This window comes from Amblyomma mixtum, chromosome 8 (assembly GCF_055824585.1).
Source record: "Amblyomma mixtum isolate Tamu chromosome 8, ASM5582458v1, whole genome shotgun sequence".
NCBI lineage: Eukaryota > Metazoa > Arthropoda > Arachnida > Ixodida > Ixodidae > Amblyomma > Amblyomma mixtum.
This window is the reverse complement of record NC_143019.1, coordinates 147,140,924-147,158,090: the sequence shown is the minus strand read 5'-3', so window position 1 is coordinate 147,158,090 and position 17,167 is coordinate 147,140,924. Positions and strand designations below refer to the sequence as shown.

Genomic DNA, 17,167 nt, shown 5'->3' with positions numbered 1-17,167 from the left:
CAAACACACACAAGCATTTCGTCTGTGTGTTTCGTCTCTCTTGTCCGTGTCTTTGTTTGCGCTATAACATTTCTACTTCAAGCTGCTGCAGGGATATCGGGAGTCAAAGTGGGCCACGGCCTGTTTGGTCAAGAACGTGACACGTGCCTCCTGAAAGTCAATCACAGCACCGTTCGACTGCAGGATGTCGATCCCCAGAGTAAAATCTCTGTAACGCTTGGGAAGCACAAATTCCCCAACGTACGTGAAACCACCAATCCCAACTCTAGCCGTGCTCTTGCACACAGGGGAATTAGGTGACCACCAGCGGTGCAAATGGGGGTCCCCGTCCACGGTGCCAGAACCTTTGTAAGTTCTCCAGCAAAGGCATGGCTCATAACACAATAATCAGCACCAGTACTGAGCAGTGCGGTAATCTCAGTGCCATCAATTGTCACACGTAAATCGGATGCAGCCTATGGGATACTGTCGCTGCCTCTCTCATACCTGCCAACCTAGCAACATGAAAATTCGGGAGACCGCCGAGGCGGGAAGGGGGGGGGGGGGGGGGGGGTTAGTTTAGCAATTCAGAAATTTTGAGGCTGACAACATCGGAATGAGGTGAGAGTTGCGGCCCACTATAGTTTCTTTAAATTGATCTCTGTGCTGTTGCAGGAGTGCAGGGACCGGCACAAAATGCAATGCAGTTCTCCAAGGGTATATCACGTGACTTGAGCGCGTCTAGAACAAGGTTTCCAACGGTGGCCTCTCAGTGGAGTTCTTGCAAACAAAGCAATCGGCTTTTGACACGCTGCGATTGCTCGACGTAGTAAGTTGCCACGATAGGATACATTTGCGACGGACCCGCCACAGTGGCTCAGTGGTTACGGCGCTCGACTGCTGGCGTGAAAGACTCGGGTTCGATCCCGGCTGCGGCTGCTGAATTTCAATGGAGGCACTAGAGGCCCGTGTACTGTGCGATGTCAGTGCGCGTTAAAGAACCCCAGGTGGTCGAAATTTCTGGAGCCCTCCTCTATGGCGTCCCTCATAGCCTGAGTGGCTTTGGGACGTTAAACCCCAATAAACCAAACATTTGCAATGCACTATCGTTGCTTCCATCCAAAGCGATTGCGAAAGCACAGCGTTTCAGAGACTCCAGCATTGACCTTTCGGCGTACGCAGCCATTTCCCTGACGATGGCAGTTGCTCTGGTACGTCCGCATCCGTAGCGCTTCGCATCGTCACATTTCGGGAACATTTTCCGAAATAGTGGTCCCGCGTGATCACTCTCTTAGCGGCAGGTTGTGTTCCACAAGAAATCCCGAGAAAAGGCACTCTGCACGGATTACACTGTCTTCGCCGTTGTTTTGAAAGAAACTGCCAATGGTGCCTTGCACTTCTGCAGCACAAACACGGTTGATGTTCTTGCCGCCGTGCGAAACGCTCACATCACAGGCGCACATGGTAAGAATCCATACTTGTCACCTTTTCACAAACTGACAGCACGGAAACCTAGTCGTGTATGATTTCAGAAATACTTGCAAGTACTTCTTGGCTTTTGAAAGCGCCATCGATCGTTCCAACTCGGGGAAAGAAAAAGGGTAGTTTGGCGTTCTGGGGGAAACAAAGAGAGTAGTTCGGCATTCTGCACTTCTCTCGACGACCTGAGAAAGCCAACTGAAGCCTAGCGTGGCTAGCGCACCCACAATCATTAACGACTGGATTGCTAAATTCACGAGCCAGCCTGAGACGATCCAATCCGCAAAAATCCAATATGGCAGCGCCTGCCGGCTGCTCGCATTCGTGGTGGTGCCGGTGGCCGCTACCCCGATTCAATGTGCATGCTGGTTACTGAGTGCTCTCGCGGTGCTTTCCGGCATGGTTATATTATAGGACGCTATAGGATTATAGCTACAGCATGCAAAAAAAAAAGAATAAGAAAAATTAGAAAGAAAGAAACGCTAGGCTGTGGGAGATTTAAGGTCGCGTCCGTACAATCGGGAGATGTAATGAAAATTCGGGAGACTCCCGGACAATTCGGGAGAGTTGGCAGGTGTGCTCTCTCTGTCCAGGTATCATTGGCTTGAGGGTTTCACGATGCAGGATCTTAAGACGTCCCGACGTCAGCGGCCTTCCCTCCAGAGGTCGCTGGTGTCAGTTTTCCCGACGTGGACTCGGCAAGTGACGGCCAGCAGAGCTACTCTGGAGGCCAGGGCTGGAAGCGCGATAGCGGAGAGGCGAAGGTGAACGGGACTCGTGCCTTCCAGAGTAGACCGGGTTCTGGCGCGCCCAGAGATGCTGCGCAATCTCATGCGGTCGTTTGCCATTCTGAGGACAAGGTGCGTCGGGACGGAAACCGCGAAGGCCCACTTGGCGGTACGGACATGCTCGGTAGAGATGACCGGGCTCCCCACAGTGGTGTACGCCACAAATCCGACTTCCGAGGGCGCGGCCCAGCTGTAGCAGGTGCGGTTGTGGAATATGTGGCGATGCTAGTCACGGGAGACGTCGGGGTGATATCGTAGCCAGGCACGTTTGTGTGACATGTGCCGATGTTGCTCACGGCAGGTGTTGGGGTAATTGGACCGTAGCTAGCCGGGAAACGTACAATGGATGCGTACGTGGGTCTGTCATCGAGCGGGGGCGGCGCTTCCTATGCATCTCGTCCCTGACGACTTCGGTCAGCGCTGCCCGTGATGCAACCTGGGGCAGACGGATCCGTTGGAGCGCCTCTTGGACAACTGAGCAAATTATTTAGCGCAAGGTGTCTGCACAGATGCTGAGGCACGAGGAAAAGCCTTCGGGCACCATGCTGTTGATGTCCCAATTGAATTGGCGGGTCCATTGTTGGAGCATCGTCCCTCAGTGGTGCAAGCGCATGAGCGAGAGGCAACCAACTTCTTCCTCTACTAGTGCATGCACTACTTCTGCTTCGTCAATGGCATGTATCAATATGAAATCAGCAAGCGGGCTCATTCTGGTGATGTCATTCACGTAAAGGTTGAACAAGAGAGGACCAAGAATGCTTCCCTGGGGTACGCCAGTATTAATTGATCTGCGCGATGATAGGCGGTCATTATTGAAACGCTCTGCATTAGGTGTTTAAGGTATTATGCTATAAGTGACAGAGCTATTCCTCTTATTCTATATACAAGTTTTTTTAACAATGTTTGGTGATTGAGTTGATCAAAGGCTTTTGAGTAATCTATGTATATACCAACTATGATTTCTTTTTCTTCAAATGCTTTTAATATTATTTCTTTCTGCGTTAGTAGAGCTAGCTCTGTTGATTTCCATTTCCGAAAGCCAAATTGTGTTCGTGTTAATATGTTGTACTTTTCGACAAATTTGGTGATGCGAGTGTGAATTATTTTTTCTAATCCTTTTGACAAATTGAGAGCAGTGAGATCGGACGGTAGTTAGACAAATCGTAGCGATCTCCACTTTTTAAAACTGTTATTACTTTGGAAACTTGCATCTTAGCCAGGAAAATGCCTGTGGTGAGGGCTTGATTGAAGATATAAGTAAGATGTGATGCTAGTAGGTCCGGTGCGGACTGGATAGGCCTTATTTGAAAATTATCAATGTCACATGCAGAACAACACTTTACTCTCGTTTACAGGACAAAGAAAGACATTGATTGGATTTCTAGTCATAGTTCTCACTGCGTCCGCACAATGAGCGGTGGTTACATGATTTACAAAATGGTTGTCAAATTCTTCAGCTAGTTGTTATCCATCAACAACTTCCCCATTTAAGATTGCTTCAAGGGAATCCTGATTTGAAGTTTTTCGATTAAGCAGTTCGTTCAACCTCTCCCACATGATTTCTGATTTCATGTTAAGACTTGTTTCAAAAAAGATATAGAGGTACTGCTATTTTTGACTCTGCAGCATGGCATTTGTTTTATTTCGACATTTCTTCAATGTTTTCTAATCTTCCGAGTCTCGCACGTAAAAAAATTTTTAAGAGTTTATCTTTCTTCTTTATAATTTTCAAACACTCCCTAGTAGTCTATTGCTTATGTGTTTTTTGAGTGCTTCTTACAGTAACAAGATGGAATGATTGCGAATATGCTTCTAGTATGAAACTCAGAAAATTATCATAGGCATCATCTGGTGATGACGAAATGTAAACTTGACTCCAGTTTGCTTGTGACAGTTCAAAATGGAAAGCCGTGATTGTTTCTTCATTAACGTTTTGAATTTTTCTGACCACAAAGGTTGCGGTATGGGTACGTTTAGGTGCCGTTTCTTTAATCAAGAATATCGGCCACTGATATTGTGACGAAGACGATGAAGCTGGCAGTGGCGTGGGACAGAGCGCTCGCGCCAGGCCAGCGGCCATTAAATCATCTCTTCTCTATCGTTCATCACGCCTCATTCTTCGGCTGGCCGCCATGTTACATTTGGTGCGAGGTGCTGGGGTCCCTTCATCACCATCCTGGTCTCGGAGCTTCGGTGTCCGGCACCTGCCGTGGATGTCGGCCGTAACTGCCTGGTCCGCGCCGCCCGGCCATGCCCCAGCCCGCCCGACCTGAACCGACCTCGCCGCTCACCCCAGCCCCGTCCCTTGCCCGGACCACAAGACACGACGACCCAAGACCCGACCGACCCGAGACCCGACCGACCCAAGACCCACATGTGAAGACACCGTCCCCCTGCTCCTGCCGTCCGGTGCGTCCACGGACTTCGGCCGTCAGCTCCTGGCACCCTCCGGCCAGGATGCTTCGTGGACCGGGACTCATCCTTCGATCACCTCGTCCACTGTGGCGGCCAGGACCTCACCACTTTCTCCTTTCCGTTTCACCGTCCTCTGAAACTCATTACCATTTCGCGCGTCTCTTTGTCACCGATCGGGACGATCGCTCGGAGGCCCCGGGTAGTGTGACGAAGACAATGAAGCTGGCAGTGGCGTGGGACGGAGCACTCGCGCTAGGCCAGTGGCCATTAAATCATCTCTTGTTCATGGTTCACCAAGCCTCATTCTTTGGCTGGCCGCCACGTTACAATATTGCACGAAAGTGCTCCTCCTAAAACTTCATCTTCAGGCAAATTTGTTTTAAAATAAATCTATCAGACTGCAAGAGTTGACTGCTATCCTTGTGGGCATGTGAACCATGTCACTGAAGCCATGAGAGGCGAGCTGAGCAAGTCTAGGTTGAAATCGGCCATGCGTTGTTATTCCTATTACTGAATTCAAACAAGGTGATATCCCCCACACAACCATGTGGCGGCATGTAAACTACAGCAGAAATACAGGGCTCAACTTGCCGGCGATTCCTCTGCGCGAGGACGCACAGACAGCGAGTAATGCCAGGTCTTTGGAACATAGTCTTTTATCTCACATGGTGTCGTTGTGGCAGGGGGGTCTCTTGGGCAGGAATCAAGAGCCGCCTCAGCGGTCGGGCCCCCCTTAAACAGCCTCCACCCCCCGGTTCCCCCTGCCCCACTCGGGAGAGGGTCGAGGGTACTCGCGGGGGATTTGAGGGACTACACACCACAGCTAAACATTCAGTGCAGTCATTAATCACTGTGAACTGCTAAAATGGGTCACACTGAATGTGTTTTGTGGTGGGAGCTCAGTGGCCGTATTCTCCGCTGAGGCCACACCGCGAGCTGAGCCCTTGACTAGCAGCCGCCGCAGCTGGTAGCGCCCCTCGCCGCGCCACCTGGCATGACGTCAGAGGAGGAGCCGGTGAAACCGCGTTGCAACAAGGGAGGAGGAGCTGGCATTGCATCGTATATACAGAAGGGGCAGCTCGGTGGGATTCGTCGGCAGATATGGAAAGTGAGTCGGAGAGACTGAAAGAAGCCAGGCTGGACACCTCAGCCGTGCTTTAAGCTACGCAACGCAGTGACAAACGTGCACTGCATGCATTGGCATTGACAACATTGTGGGAGAAACGCGGCACTGAAGCCATAGGCCGTCGGTGTTCACTGTGTTCACTGGCACTGACATTTTACACACCGATGATTTCAAGGAAAGGAAGTATGCATCACTGGGTCACGGGGACGGCAGAATCACACTTTATAGGTACGTGGGGTGATGGGAGAGACCTAGATGCGGGCTGCATGTGTTAGCGCTGACAACGTTGTGGCAGACATGTGGCACTGCTGCAATAGGCCGCAGCGCTCACTGGGTGAGCAAACTCTCGCGATCAACCAGTAGCTGCCAGGGTGGCAGGGTGACTGCCCTGCCTATCCAGTGTCCGGAACGCACTCAACGTTACAGGCGCCAAGCCGCTTATAGTTAGTTGCACGATACGCCACAGCTTTTGCTCTCTAACCAGGTTCAGCAGTGGTTAAACCGCAGACAATTTCTTTTGACGTTCAGTTGTATTCCTCCACCCTGCAATTTTGAGCAGTTCAAGCAACAAAGATTTTCTCCGATATGGCACCACAGTCTGCAGTAGACTACATTTCTGTTAGCATAATAACACCGAAAGTAAACGTAATTTGAGCGAGAAATGTAGTCAGGACATCTTCTCTGTTGCGGCTTCATCTTATATTCAAGTAAAAGCACTAGATAACCTTTATATTTCTAGTTTTGATAAGATCACCAATCTCAGCAGGATGTGAAGCCATTCCAAACAATGAAGTAGAATAGACAGGCAGTACTTTTCGTCCTACTGAATGTATTCAGTGTCGTTTTCACATTGGACACGAAGAACTTTTGATGTGAGGGCTTTCGTCTTGCGATTGAGCTCGTGCAATCTGCAAAATGCAAGCGGTATATTCAGACGATGTTCTTTTTCGTCGTCGCCAGTACCAAGTGAGGGCCTCTGGCAGTCGGTGGTGGATTATGTAGCTTCAGCATTGTGATGTCAGAGCTGAATCCTTTGGCTTTCCGTTGGTAGCGTTGGTACATGCCTCCCAGTCTTTGATGGTGTCTTTCCATCGGTTGTTTTGGCATGTGCAGGGCTTTCGTCTGGCGATTTGGCTCATGCAATCTGCAAAATGCATGTGGTATATTCAGACCGTGTTCTTCTTCCTCATCGCCAGTGCCAAGTGTCTTCGTCGTTGAAAATATCTCCCCTCCGTCCTTCAACAAATCTGCTGTCATCTGATCCTCACCAGCTGCTTTCCCCCTTCTGCATTGCTCCTAAGGCTGCTCTTTACTTCCTACCTCGTTACTGGCGGGATGTCCCATGGCTGTGCACTACTGTCTCTGTTATTAACGTTCTGATTACAATCGCTACCGTACAGGTTTGTGCAGAACTCTTTGGCTACTTTACTTTCTTATCCACATTGCCAATGACATTGCCCTCCTCTCTTAATGCATACATCTGGTTTTTACCTATGCCTAGTTTCTCTTTACCACTTTTGGGCTACCTCCATTCTTTAGAGCATGCTCGATTCTCTCCTTAATAAACTAACTTCCTTATGTCACCTACCTTGCACTTATTCATTAATTTTAATAGCTCTACTAGTTCTATTCTGTCTGTAGAGTTAGACGCCCTCAGGCTCTGGCGTTTTTTAACTCTTTCGTTACCACGGGAAAAAGGACAGTTTTTATATGTCTCAGACAAACATTTTTTCTAGAAAAAGTGTGGTGGATAAAAGTACGTAAAATGCATAACAATGACTGAGATAGAATGCGCTTTCTAATGAAATTTATTTGAACACAAATTCTTTTTTGAAATGTTGTGAAAAAAGTCAATGAACAACAAAAATAAAAAAGAACAAAATTTTTGTGTTTATATGACAATAGCTCAAAACACTTTTACTAAAAAATTTTAGAAATCACAAAACAATTCAAATTTTTTCTAAAACATGGCATTAAAATATTAAAATTATAACTTGAATAGTTTTCAAGCTAAAAATTTTTTATCTTTATGCCTCTTGAAAAGGCTCATTTGAGAGTGTTCTTGATATGATTTTTAGAGTCCCCAAGAAAAAAAATTGGAAGAGTAATGTTATGTGCCAAACAAAAGCTTGGTAAGTGTGGTTTAAAAAAATACAAATTGGAACTTATTTAATGTGCGAAAAAAAATTGGGAAAACACAACAATGTATAGCTGCGATATAGCGATATATAGTATGCGATAAGTATAGCTGCGATGTCGCTGCACAATCGAAATCCGACGTTACAACATCGTCTCTTGAGCCACTGCTGCTTGGAGCATCTTGAAAATCAGCTGCAGAGGCAGAAGAAGCACTTGTGCAGTGGAACCCTTCCGAGCGCGTGAAGTGCCCGAGCTTGACGCCATCCTCACCACGTGTTATGACACAATAAACCTCTGCTCCAAGAGCACTTGAGAAATGCACGACTCGCGGAGAAATAATGAACTAGGCTGAAAATGGAACTAACTGTCTGAACAACAAACTAGATACGCCCGCACAAGTGGATAGGAAAAAGAAAGCGAAACTAACAGGCCAACGTTCCAGGATTGGTTTGCGCAGTTACAGCATTTGAACCAAAATCCAACAATGCAACATCATCACCACAGACTCTGCTATTCGTAGCATAGAAAATATTTGCAGTCGATGCAGCAGAATTGCGCACAGCAAGGTTTTTCCGAGCGCGCGCCGTCAGCGTGCCTGACGCCATGCTCGGAGCGTCCTCACCGTACCCTCCGCTTCAAGGGCATTTCAAAAATTCGCGCGTCACGGGAAAATTGCAGTCTACACAGAAACCGAAACTGTAGTCTCTGAAGAAGAAATTAGATGGCGCCACATCACCGTAACGGCTGTAATGAGGAGCTTTGGTTGGCACAAATGGACCGTAAGCAGGAAACTGAACGTACAGGCCAGCATTCCGGGCTCTCGTTACGCAGTTTGAGCTTCGAAAGAATACCTGACGGTACAGCATCACCGTCAGGGTCCGTGCCAATCGATGCATAAAAAATATATGGTGCAAACGCAGCAGAATTGCTTGCAACGGGGTTTGTTTCGAGTGAGCGCCATTCCCGATTTTGATGGCTTCTTCGGAGCGCACGACGCCGCACCCACAACTTGAAGCATGTCTTAAAAATTGCCGCTTTTTGGCAAAAATATAAACTAAGCTGGAAATTTAAGTTCAATGTGTGAACAACAAACGGAATGACTCAGCAAGTCCGTAGAGGCCGTGGTCATGCTGCCATAGTGCTTCGAATTTTTCGATCACCGGTGACCGAAGCACAGTGGCATGGTAACGAAAGAGTTAATCAGTTCATTCTAAAACAATGCAAACAAGACAAGGACGACGGATGGAAACGTAAAACGCGAGCGCTGACTTACAACTGAAGTTCAGAAGAGCAAGTTGCTGGGCTAGTTGGTGCTGTTGCATCGTGGTGGAGCAGCGCAAAGGACGGGACACAAGAAGCAGGGGAGGACGTACACAGGCGCTGTCCTCCCTTGTTTCTTGTGTCCCGTCCTTTGCGCTGCTCCACCACGTTACAACTGAACTTCACTGAGCAAAGCGTGCACAATATATAGGAAGGACGTGGCAGAAGTAATTAAAAGCAGTCGATGTCATAAGGTGTAAATGGCCATAAAAGCGATAAAAAGAGGGTGGTAAGGATAAAACATGATGAAATCTCAAAAGAGATGGAAAAGGTGAACAAAGCATAATGGTTGACTATGTAATGAATAATGTCACATGATGTAAAGAGTCATAAAAATGATAAAACAAATCTACAACAAAGAAAGCTGATAAAATCTAAAAAAGTGAATGGCATATGAAGGTGACAAGATTTTTCTGACAACTGCAATAACCTTAACATTAAAATCAATAAAAAGATGACGTGATTGAATTCGCCATGCGCGAACAAAAAATTTCACAATTTTTCTAGGAAGCCACGTTCACTCCCATCCAACAGCTCTGACTTGTTACACACACACTGACACATTTAACAAAGGGGAAAAGGTAATCAAAGAGCACGAAGTTATCATTTTTTTCTTTCCCGAAAGAAACGTCATTTCTTTGTCTGATAAAACCCAGATGCATTTATTAGATTTTAAGTTAAAGGTTTCAATCACTTCCTACGACTCTTCATTGTTCGAATTCTGGTTGACAGGCGCTGCAGTTGTCTATATGGGTTGCTATGTGTCCTTTTTTTTTGCACATGTTTATTATGCTCACGCAACCAGCCACTAATGCATCTGCCCGTCTGTCCTATGCATTTAAGCCGATCGAATAAACCACTCCCTTTTCACACGGGACAAATTGTTTTTGATGACTGGTCCTGCATGTTCTTGCTGTCTTGGGAGGAGGGTTAACACAACTGCAGATGTTTACCCTTTCCAGGCGCTGAAAACACCACGTTCACTTTTCTATAACCTTTTTGAGATTATGGGACAGAGTGCGGCAGTATGGAATGACTGCGTCTCTTGGTTTCTTTCTATCTTCAATGTGCCTGCCCTCTTTTTTCATCTGCTTTTGAAGCTCCTGGGAGACAGAACTTAAAAGAGCCTGCTTCTGATAACCTACTTCAAAGCAGGAAAACATGCTGTGTGATTGTTTCGAGCGCATTAGACATGCAAAGACTAGCATTTGCTCGCTTCACCAATTTGGAATGAGCTGAATGGTACGAAACCAGCGGTTCCTTATTGCGCGGTCCATAGGTCCAACAAATGTGTTGGCCTCGGAATTCCAGCCTCATGTCCAGAAATCTGATAGTGCGATCAGCACCTTGTGTGTTAAGAGTAGCAAAAGGATTTGCCGGGCTAGTTGGTTCACTTCTGAAATAAAGAGTTAACTGTGCGAAAGGGTTAGGACACCAGGGAGACACACATTCACGACACTTAGAAGCACTTCTAAGTGTCGTGAATGTGTGTCTCCCTGGTGTCCTAACCCTTTCGCGCAGTTAACTCTTTATTTAAGACTAGAGGAGACATGGTTTAAGTGGAAGCATTCATGACATTCTGTACGGCTGCCTGTGACTGTTTATGATCACAAGATAACCATCAACGTATCCAAACGTCCGTACCACTGCCGAACTGGGAAGCATAGAAGCCAAGGTCGTGTCTATGGAAGCCAGAAAAATGTCACTTAGGATGGGTGCTACACATGACCCTATGGGCATTCTTGATTTCTGGAGGTGCACGAGTTCATTCCATGTACAAGACGCTGAGGAGAGGTACATAGACAATAACCCTAAAATGGTTCATACTGTTGTCTGGGTGGAACCAGCGGAACACAGAGGCAGGACAAGAAAAAGGAGGAACACACCGCTGGACTCCTTTTTCTTGTCCTGCGTCTGTGTTCTGCTGGTTCCACCCTGACAACATACCGGAAGCGTTTTGGAAAGCGATACAACCACGGTGATCAATGCAGTCTTCTTTTTTTCTTTTGGTACAGAATAATAAAGATCTTTAATATCGATGGAGTAGGCAATAGTGCCCTCCCTTTTCTGAGCTTTTAGGAACTCTTTAACTTCATGAGAACTTTTTAACAGAAAGGGATCATCTATTTACAGGATTGTTAAATGTGCTTTCAGAAACATGGAAACCAACTTTTGCCATGTACCGTTTTTGGATGTTATTACACGACAAGCGCATTCAACTTTATATTTGCAGCAAAGAACATCTTCAGGGTGCTGTTTTCACTGTCATCACTACGTTTTATTGGACCATTTAAGTTGTGCTTAGGGCATATCTGTCTTACTTTTTTCTTTGCTGAGGTTAAGGATTTTTCATTCTTATGGAAGAAAACTGAGTTAATGGCTTCTTCGAGTGCTTTAGGTGCAAAGATGGCTTTTGGGAACACAGCGCAGCCCCCTGCTTTAACACCATGCATAGGGATCTTTCTTTCACCTACGAGACAGCTCGACTAGCAGGAATGTCGGATGGCTCATAACGAATTACAGCGTCTGCGCCTTCTGTTGGACATCTTTGCCTTTCAGATTCCTTAGAAGGGTCAGGGCTCGGGCTAGTGAGTAGTCAACATGAGGATCCATAGTGCACAAAATTGAAGGGACACAACACAAGCGCTAAACTTCCACTGAACGATCTTTATTTGGCGCGGACAACCTTATAAAGATCACAAAAGGTACAGGTACAGATGACTAACAATGATTATCCTGTCAAGTTCATGACATGTCAGGAATGAGAAAAAACACAATGCAAGCCACCAATCAGTGAGCACGTTTCACACTATCGCCCGCTGCCTTGAATCCAAGAAAGCTAAGTCCTTTTTTGATAATGAATGACACCGAAGGATCACTAGCGAAATTTTCCAATCCCTCTTTTTCCATCGCCGCTGCTTCAATTGTCTCCCTCGTTTTTTCATCGTTCTTTTTTCCAAACACAGAACATTCATCGAACTTAGGCGCGCGCTTGTGACTACGGCAGTGACGAGCCAAATTACCTGGGCCCTCACCTCTAACGTTTCTGTAGTGCTCGCTGAGTCGCTTATTCAGGCACCGGCCTGTGTGTCCAATATACAACTTGCCACATGAAAGTGGCAACCTGTAAACAACGTTATCGGTGCAATTCACAAAGGGGTTCTGGTGCCGTACAGAGCAGACGTTCCTCTCCTGCTCATCGGGACATGTGTCCTTACACATGCGGGACAACTTTTCTGGGGCTGACATGCAAACTCTAACTCCAATTTTCTCTCCAATCTTTTTGAGGCCGTGGGATAGCCTGTGAATATACGGCATTACTTCAATTTTGTTGGGACCTTCCTTTTTATCTGTCAACCTTGTGCTTTTTCTTTGTCTGTGCATGCTTTCTGTTACTGCTACCAGGAGATACCTCGGGTACCCGCTTCCTGAAGGCGATCAATCTGATTACTGAAACTTGTTGTCATCAGGCATGTGCATGACTTATTACTGCATTAGACGGGCATGTTTTTACTACTCCTCTTTTAACTAACTTCGTATGTGCCGAGGTGAACGGTAAGAGAGCCTTATTCCCTCTTGGCTCATACATCCAGCAAACTTGACTGGAAGAAACTAGCTTTAAATCAAGAAACCAGATCATGCCCTCAACAGGAAGCTCGTGAGTAATTGACAGTGGCTCAAGACACTTCGCAAAGGTAGATATTGTGCTTTCTGCTATCTGAAGAAAGCTTCCACTATTCTTCCGAAGGACAACCAAGTAATCATCTACAAAACGGAACGTTTTTATCACCACTTCACTGTCTAGATTACTCTGGATCCTCCTATCTGCACTCGCAAGAAACAAGTCACTAAGGGCAGGCGCTATGCATGAACCAATACACACTCCCTTTTTTCAGCAGGTAAACTTCCCCATTCCATTTAACAAAGGTTGACGACAAGTATAATGACACTAGATTCAAGAAATCATCAACTGAAATGCCGGCTTCATTTTGAAAAAATAGATTGCAGATTCCACTATGGCTGGACGGTAAGCATGGTGAACCCTTGCCAAAGATACATCACCAAAGAAAACTCCCCCGGAACTGGCTGCAAGGGTTGATCACGCTTACCGTCCAGCCATAGAGGAATCTGAAAGGCAAAGATGTCCAACAGAAGGCACAGACGCTGTAATTCGTTATGAGCCATCCTGTTAGTCGAGCTGTCTCGTATGCCGTCGACTGCCTGTGATTACATCTGCCACATCCTTCCCATGCATTGCACAGCTTTTGCTGTTCACTTGTAAGTCAGCGCTCGTGTTGTGCGTTTCCTTCCACCGTCCTTGTCCTCCTGTTTGCACTGTTTTAGAACCTCCCGAGGTATCCTGTCGAACTATCCGACCGACCAATTTTACTGCATTGTGATAGCTGCGACATTCACTGCGTTGAGCTGAAGGAGTTTCGAGGGGTGCAATGCACCAGGAGCAGCACAGGGAGGGTGGTCAGTTGCTGCACGAAAGTGGAGCACTTGTTACTCGGACCTTGTTTTGGAAAATGTTGCAGGTGACGATGACCGTCACTTTCATTCATTTTGCCAGCAGAACATCCTCAGCGAGTGCTGCCTACATTTTGCCGTTTCGGCATTCGCTGTATTCACCTGGGCTTCCGCTTTATTTTCTCATCATGGCCCCTGTTTCTTTTTTTGTTCACATAAGCACACAAATGCACTCAAGATGTGCTTGGCAGGTAACCAGCAGGCAAGGTGAGCGGTTCGAGTGAGCTATGCCATTTTCCCAAGTGGAGTTGTGACAAATGCTTGTGTTCAGTGCAAAATGAGAAAAGGAGAACCCAATCGGGGAGGTGTCAAGTACCTGGCCAAACTAGGACTCAATGGTTTTTAATTTCGCGACCAATAGTTTTATTTTGATTGCTGCAGCACCAATTAACTTTTGATGCATGTTAATACAATCCTTGCTGCCTCACTCTATGACTCGCTCTCACTATTTTCTCAGTAAGTCTGAAAACGTTGACTGAAGGACATGGCCTTACATGGCCTTTCTTTTTCTTTTTTTCAAAAATACTGAGCAAAATGTTGGTGATATCCCAGCATAAATTGCACATGGCTGAAATGGCAACATCACGTATCCTCAACAACCGATGTGCAACAAAACATCAGGAATTATGCCACATTTCCACAGTTTTATAGCCTCTCTTTCTCATTCTGTGAAACAGAGAAAGCACTATCACACGTACAGCTCCTCAAGACATCACGGGTGAATAACCGCATCAAATGTACATTGTGCACTCCTTAATATGACACTAAAACTTAGCACAGACATTCACTTACAACCTTACATCGGGCAGAAATTGCTGCAAAGATGGCTTGATGAGTTCTTTTTTGCATTTTAAGGGACTGCATTAAAGCTCAGCAGCGCATAAAAGCACTTTGGCAGCAGAGACAGCGCTGCACGCAGACGCTGATTGCAATTCTACATCTTGCAGGAACGCCGGGGAGCTTTTCACTCGACAGTAAAGCATTGCTATCAAGCACAGGAATCGTCATCGTGTCATCAGCTAGCCATCACTGCATATTTGCTCTGATCCCCACGTCAAGCCCCTAAGCCACACCACGTGACAAGCCAGACCCTGTCACGCCACCGATGACAGCTATAAGCGAGGACATTGACAGCGATCTGCTCGTTGCCAACAGTGACAGTGTTGTATGCAGGAGCTGATTTCAGTTGTACACCTTGCAGGTTATGCACAGATCAGTTCTGGGGATCTGGTTTTATTTTTGTCGCTGTCACTGCTGCCTTGAGTGTCCTCTAGCCTGCTGCATTTTTTTTTTTGACATGGCTAAAGAAGTTGCCAAGTTGTGGGATGTCGTTCCTGCTGGAGGACGAATCCAACATAAAAATGCGACAACTGCTTGTTCGATTAGCGGCGGACGAGCAGACCCACGCCACGCTCCCCTCGGCAGCGGAAGGAAAAAGCGGCCCTTCCCTGCTGGGCAGCCTGCTTTTGCGGCCACCATCGGTGACCAGAGTGATGATGACAACAAGGCGGAGGCTGCGCGGAAGTATGCACAGAGTGTGTGGCGGCCACAAATTTAGGGAACTGCCTCAGAACTGGGCATCCACTGAAAGAGGCATTTCAGACAGCTTCAGAATTTGCAAATTTGCCCTTTGTCAATGTCCACTCACCAACAGGGGACAAGACGACTACATGCCTCTCATGCCTACGCTGTGTTTTGGGGATTTCTTCTCTTCTACAAAGCGACCAATCCGGGGCCCCCTGCTCCGCACAGCTGTCGCAGCTCATGGCACCCCTCCTCGGGTGAACACACTTGTCCCACAAATCCAACATTCGTGGTGTGGTGACGCAAACAGGACTGCTGCTTCTTGTGCGTGCACTTACAACGTGCCAACGCAGCCACCAGCTGGAGTGCCACAACTCCCAGAGTGTATCACAGCTGGTGAAATTGGTCTACTGGTGTGTTCATAGACGATTCCAGCGTTGTCCTGTGTACTTCTCCTCCTTGTGAATGCGTCCTTTTCGCTGGTTTTCTACATACATGTTCATAGAAGGTTGTGGCCAAATCCTGCTCTGGTGAAGGGGTTGCCGGTGGAGGATTGCGTGGCACCGAGATTGGAACGTCTTGCACGCAAGGCTCTACCACTATGCCTTGTGCTGACCACCCAAAAGAGCCCACCAGTCGTACCCAGGGGTTCTCTACAAACCCATGGCACAATATCTCTGCGAAAGAGCCCAGCAGAAGAGATGCCCACTTATGGCTGCCAAGAGTCATGCACAGGCCCTTGTGGCATGCTGTGCCAACAACAAAGCCGCTTACCGCGCAGGTAGATGCGGCTGCCCTGGCAGGAGGAACCTCTGTGCTCACTCGGAGGGGAGGGCGGCCTGCACAGGACGGAATGACAAATACCACACCATCATCCACACCAGTGCAAACATGGTGGCACTTTGCACAAAGGGGATCAGTGTGCCTTTTCAATCTGAGCACAATGCAGGCACGACTCATCCGCATTCCTGGACAGATCCCCTGAACAGCCCACCAATTCCACTATCGCCAAGGGGGAGGGGGAGAGAGCTGCCTTGGCTGCACCTCTCCAGAGTGAAGAACTGCAGGGGGGATGTTAAGGGACGACTGTCTTCCAACAAGAATCTCTTCACTGCCTTTTGTACGTCTATGCAGACAAGGAAATGGCACAGCATCTTTCTATGCATGAAATTACAGGTGACACATGTGCAGTCACTGACACACTGCCAGTGCTTCGAATCCTTCGCCAATAGCCAGCGATCAACGGCAGCAGCGCACTTGGCGGGCCACTCTTATGGAAGGCTGAGTGGGTGAGGTTTCTACTAATGCTCTCTTGTAATCTGTGAATGCTATACAATATAGCATTATATTCCACGATTCTCTTTCAATCTACACTATGCTCCCAGGGCAAAGTCTGCACCAGCGCAGGTGATGCACTGCTGGGAGACACCGGCTGAGCAATGCCAGAAGCACAGACAGACCTCTTCTCCCCCATAGGGGCCCAAGCCACAACACAGTGTCGCCTCATAAGAGCCCATCTCTCATGTTCATCGGCAGAGCAGCAACCAGCCGACCACTTATTAACGGTGGCCCCTCTGGACCGGCAGCTTCTCAGGCTGACTTTCTTGTGCTGTCAACATCCCAATTCCGCAGTTGCAGAGGTCGCACTGAGTTCAGCCCACCCCAGCATGTTAATGGGAAAGCAGCCCACTCCATGGTTGGAAAACTAGAAAGCTAATTACTGCGTTCACAACGATCATCGTGCTCATGCCGTGCCCAGTACAGGGCCGCAATCTGCAGCTAGGTTGAGTTGCCAAACTTGCGTTCAGTGCTCAGGTGAGGAGTGAACACGAGTCAACACCACTAGTAATTTTTTAGACAAAAGTGC

General features: G+C 47.4%; 1 protein-coding gene across 11 annotated transcripts in view; it reads right to left on the bottom strand.

The window, feature by feature from the left end:
• LOC149334726 (coiled-coil domain-containing protein 9-like) overlaps positions 1 to 17,167 on the bottom strand; it is a 130,298-nt gene that overhangs the window by 56,408 nt on the left and 56,723 nt on the right. For 10 of the 11 annotated variants that reach the window (XM_089555330.1, XM_089555323.1, XM_089555324.1 and 7 more), the window contains one exon: positions 16,075 to 16,139. The exons of the other annotated variant lie outside the window; for it this stretch is intronic. In XM_089555330.1, coding sequence (XP_089411456.1) covers positions 16,075 to 16,139 — 65 coding nt within the window. The remainder of the gene's footprint in view (positions 1 to 16,074; positions 16,140 to 17,167) is intronic. 11 annotated transcript variants of the gene reach the window in all.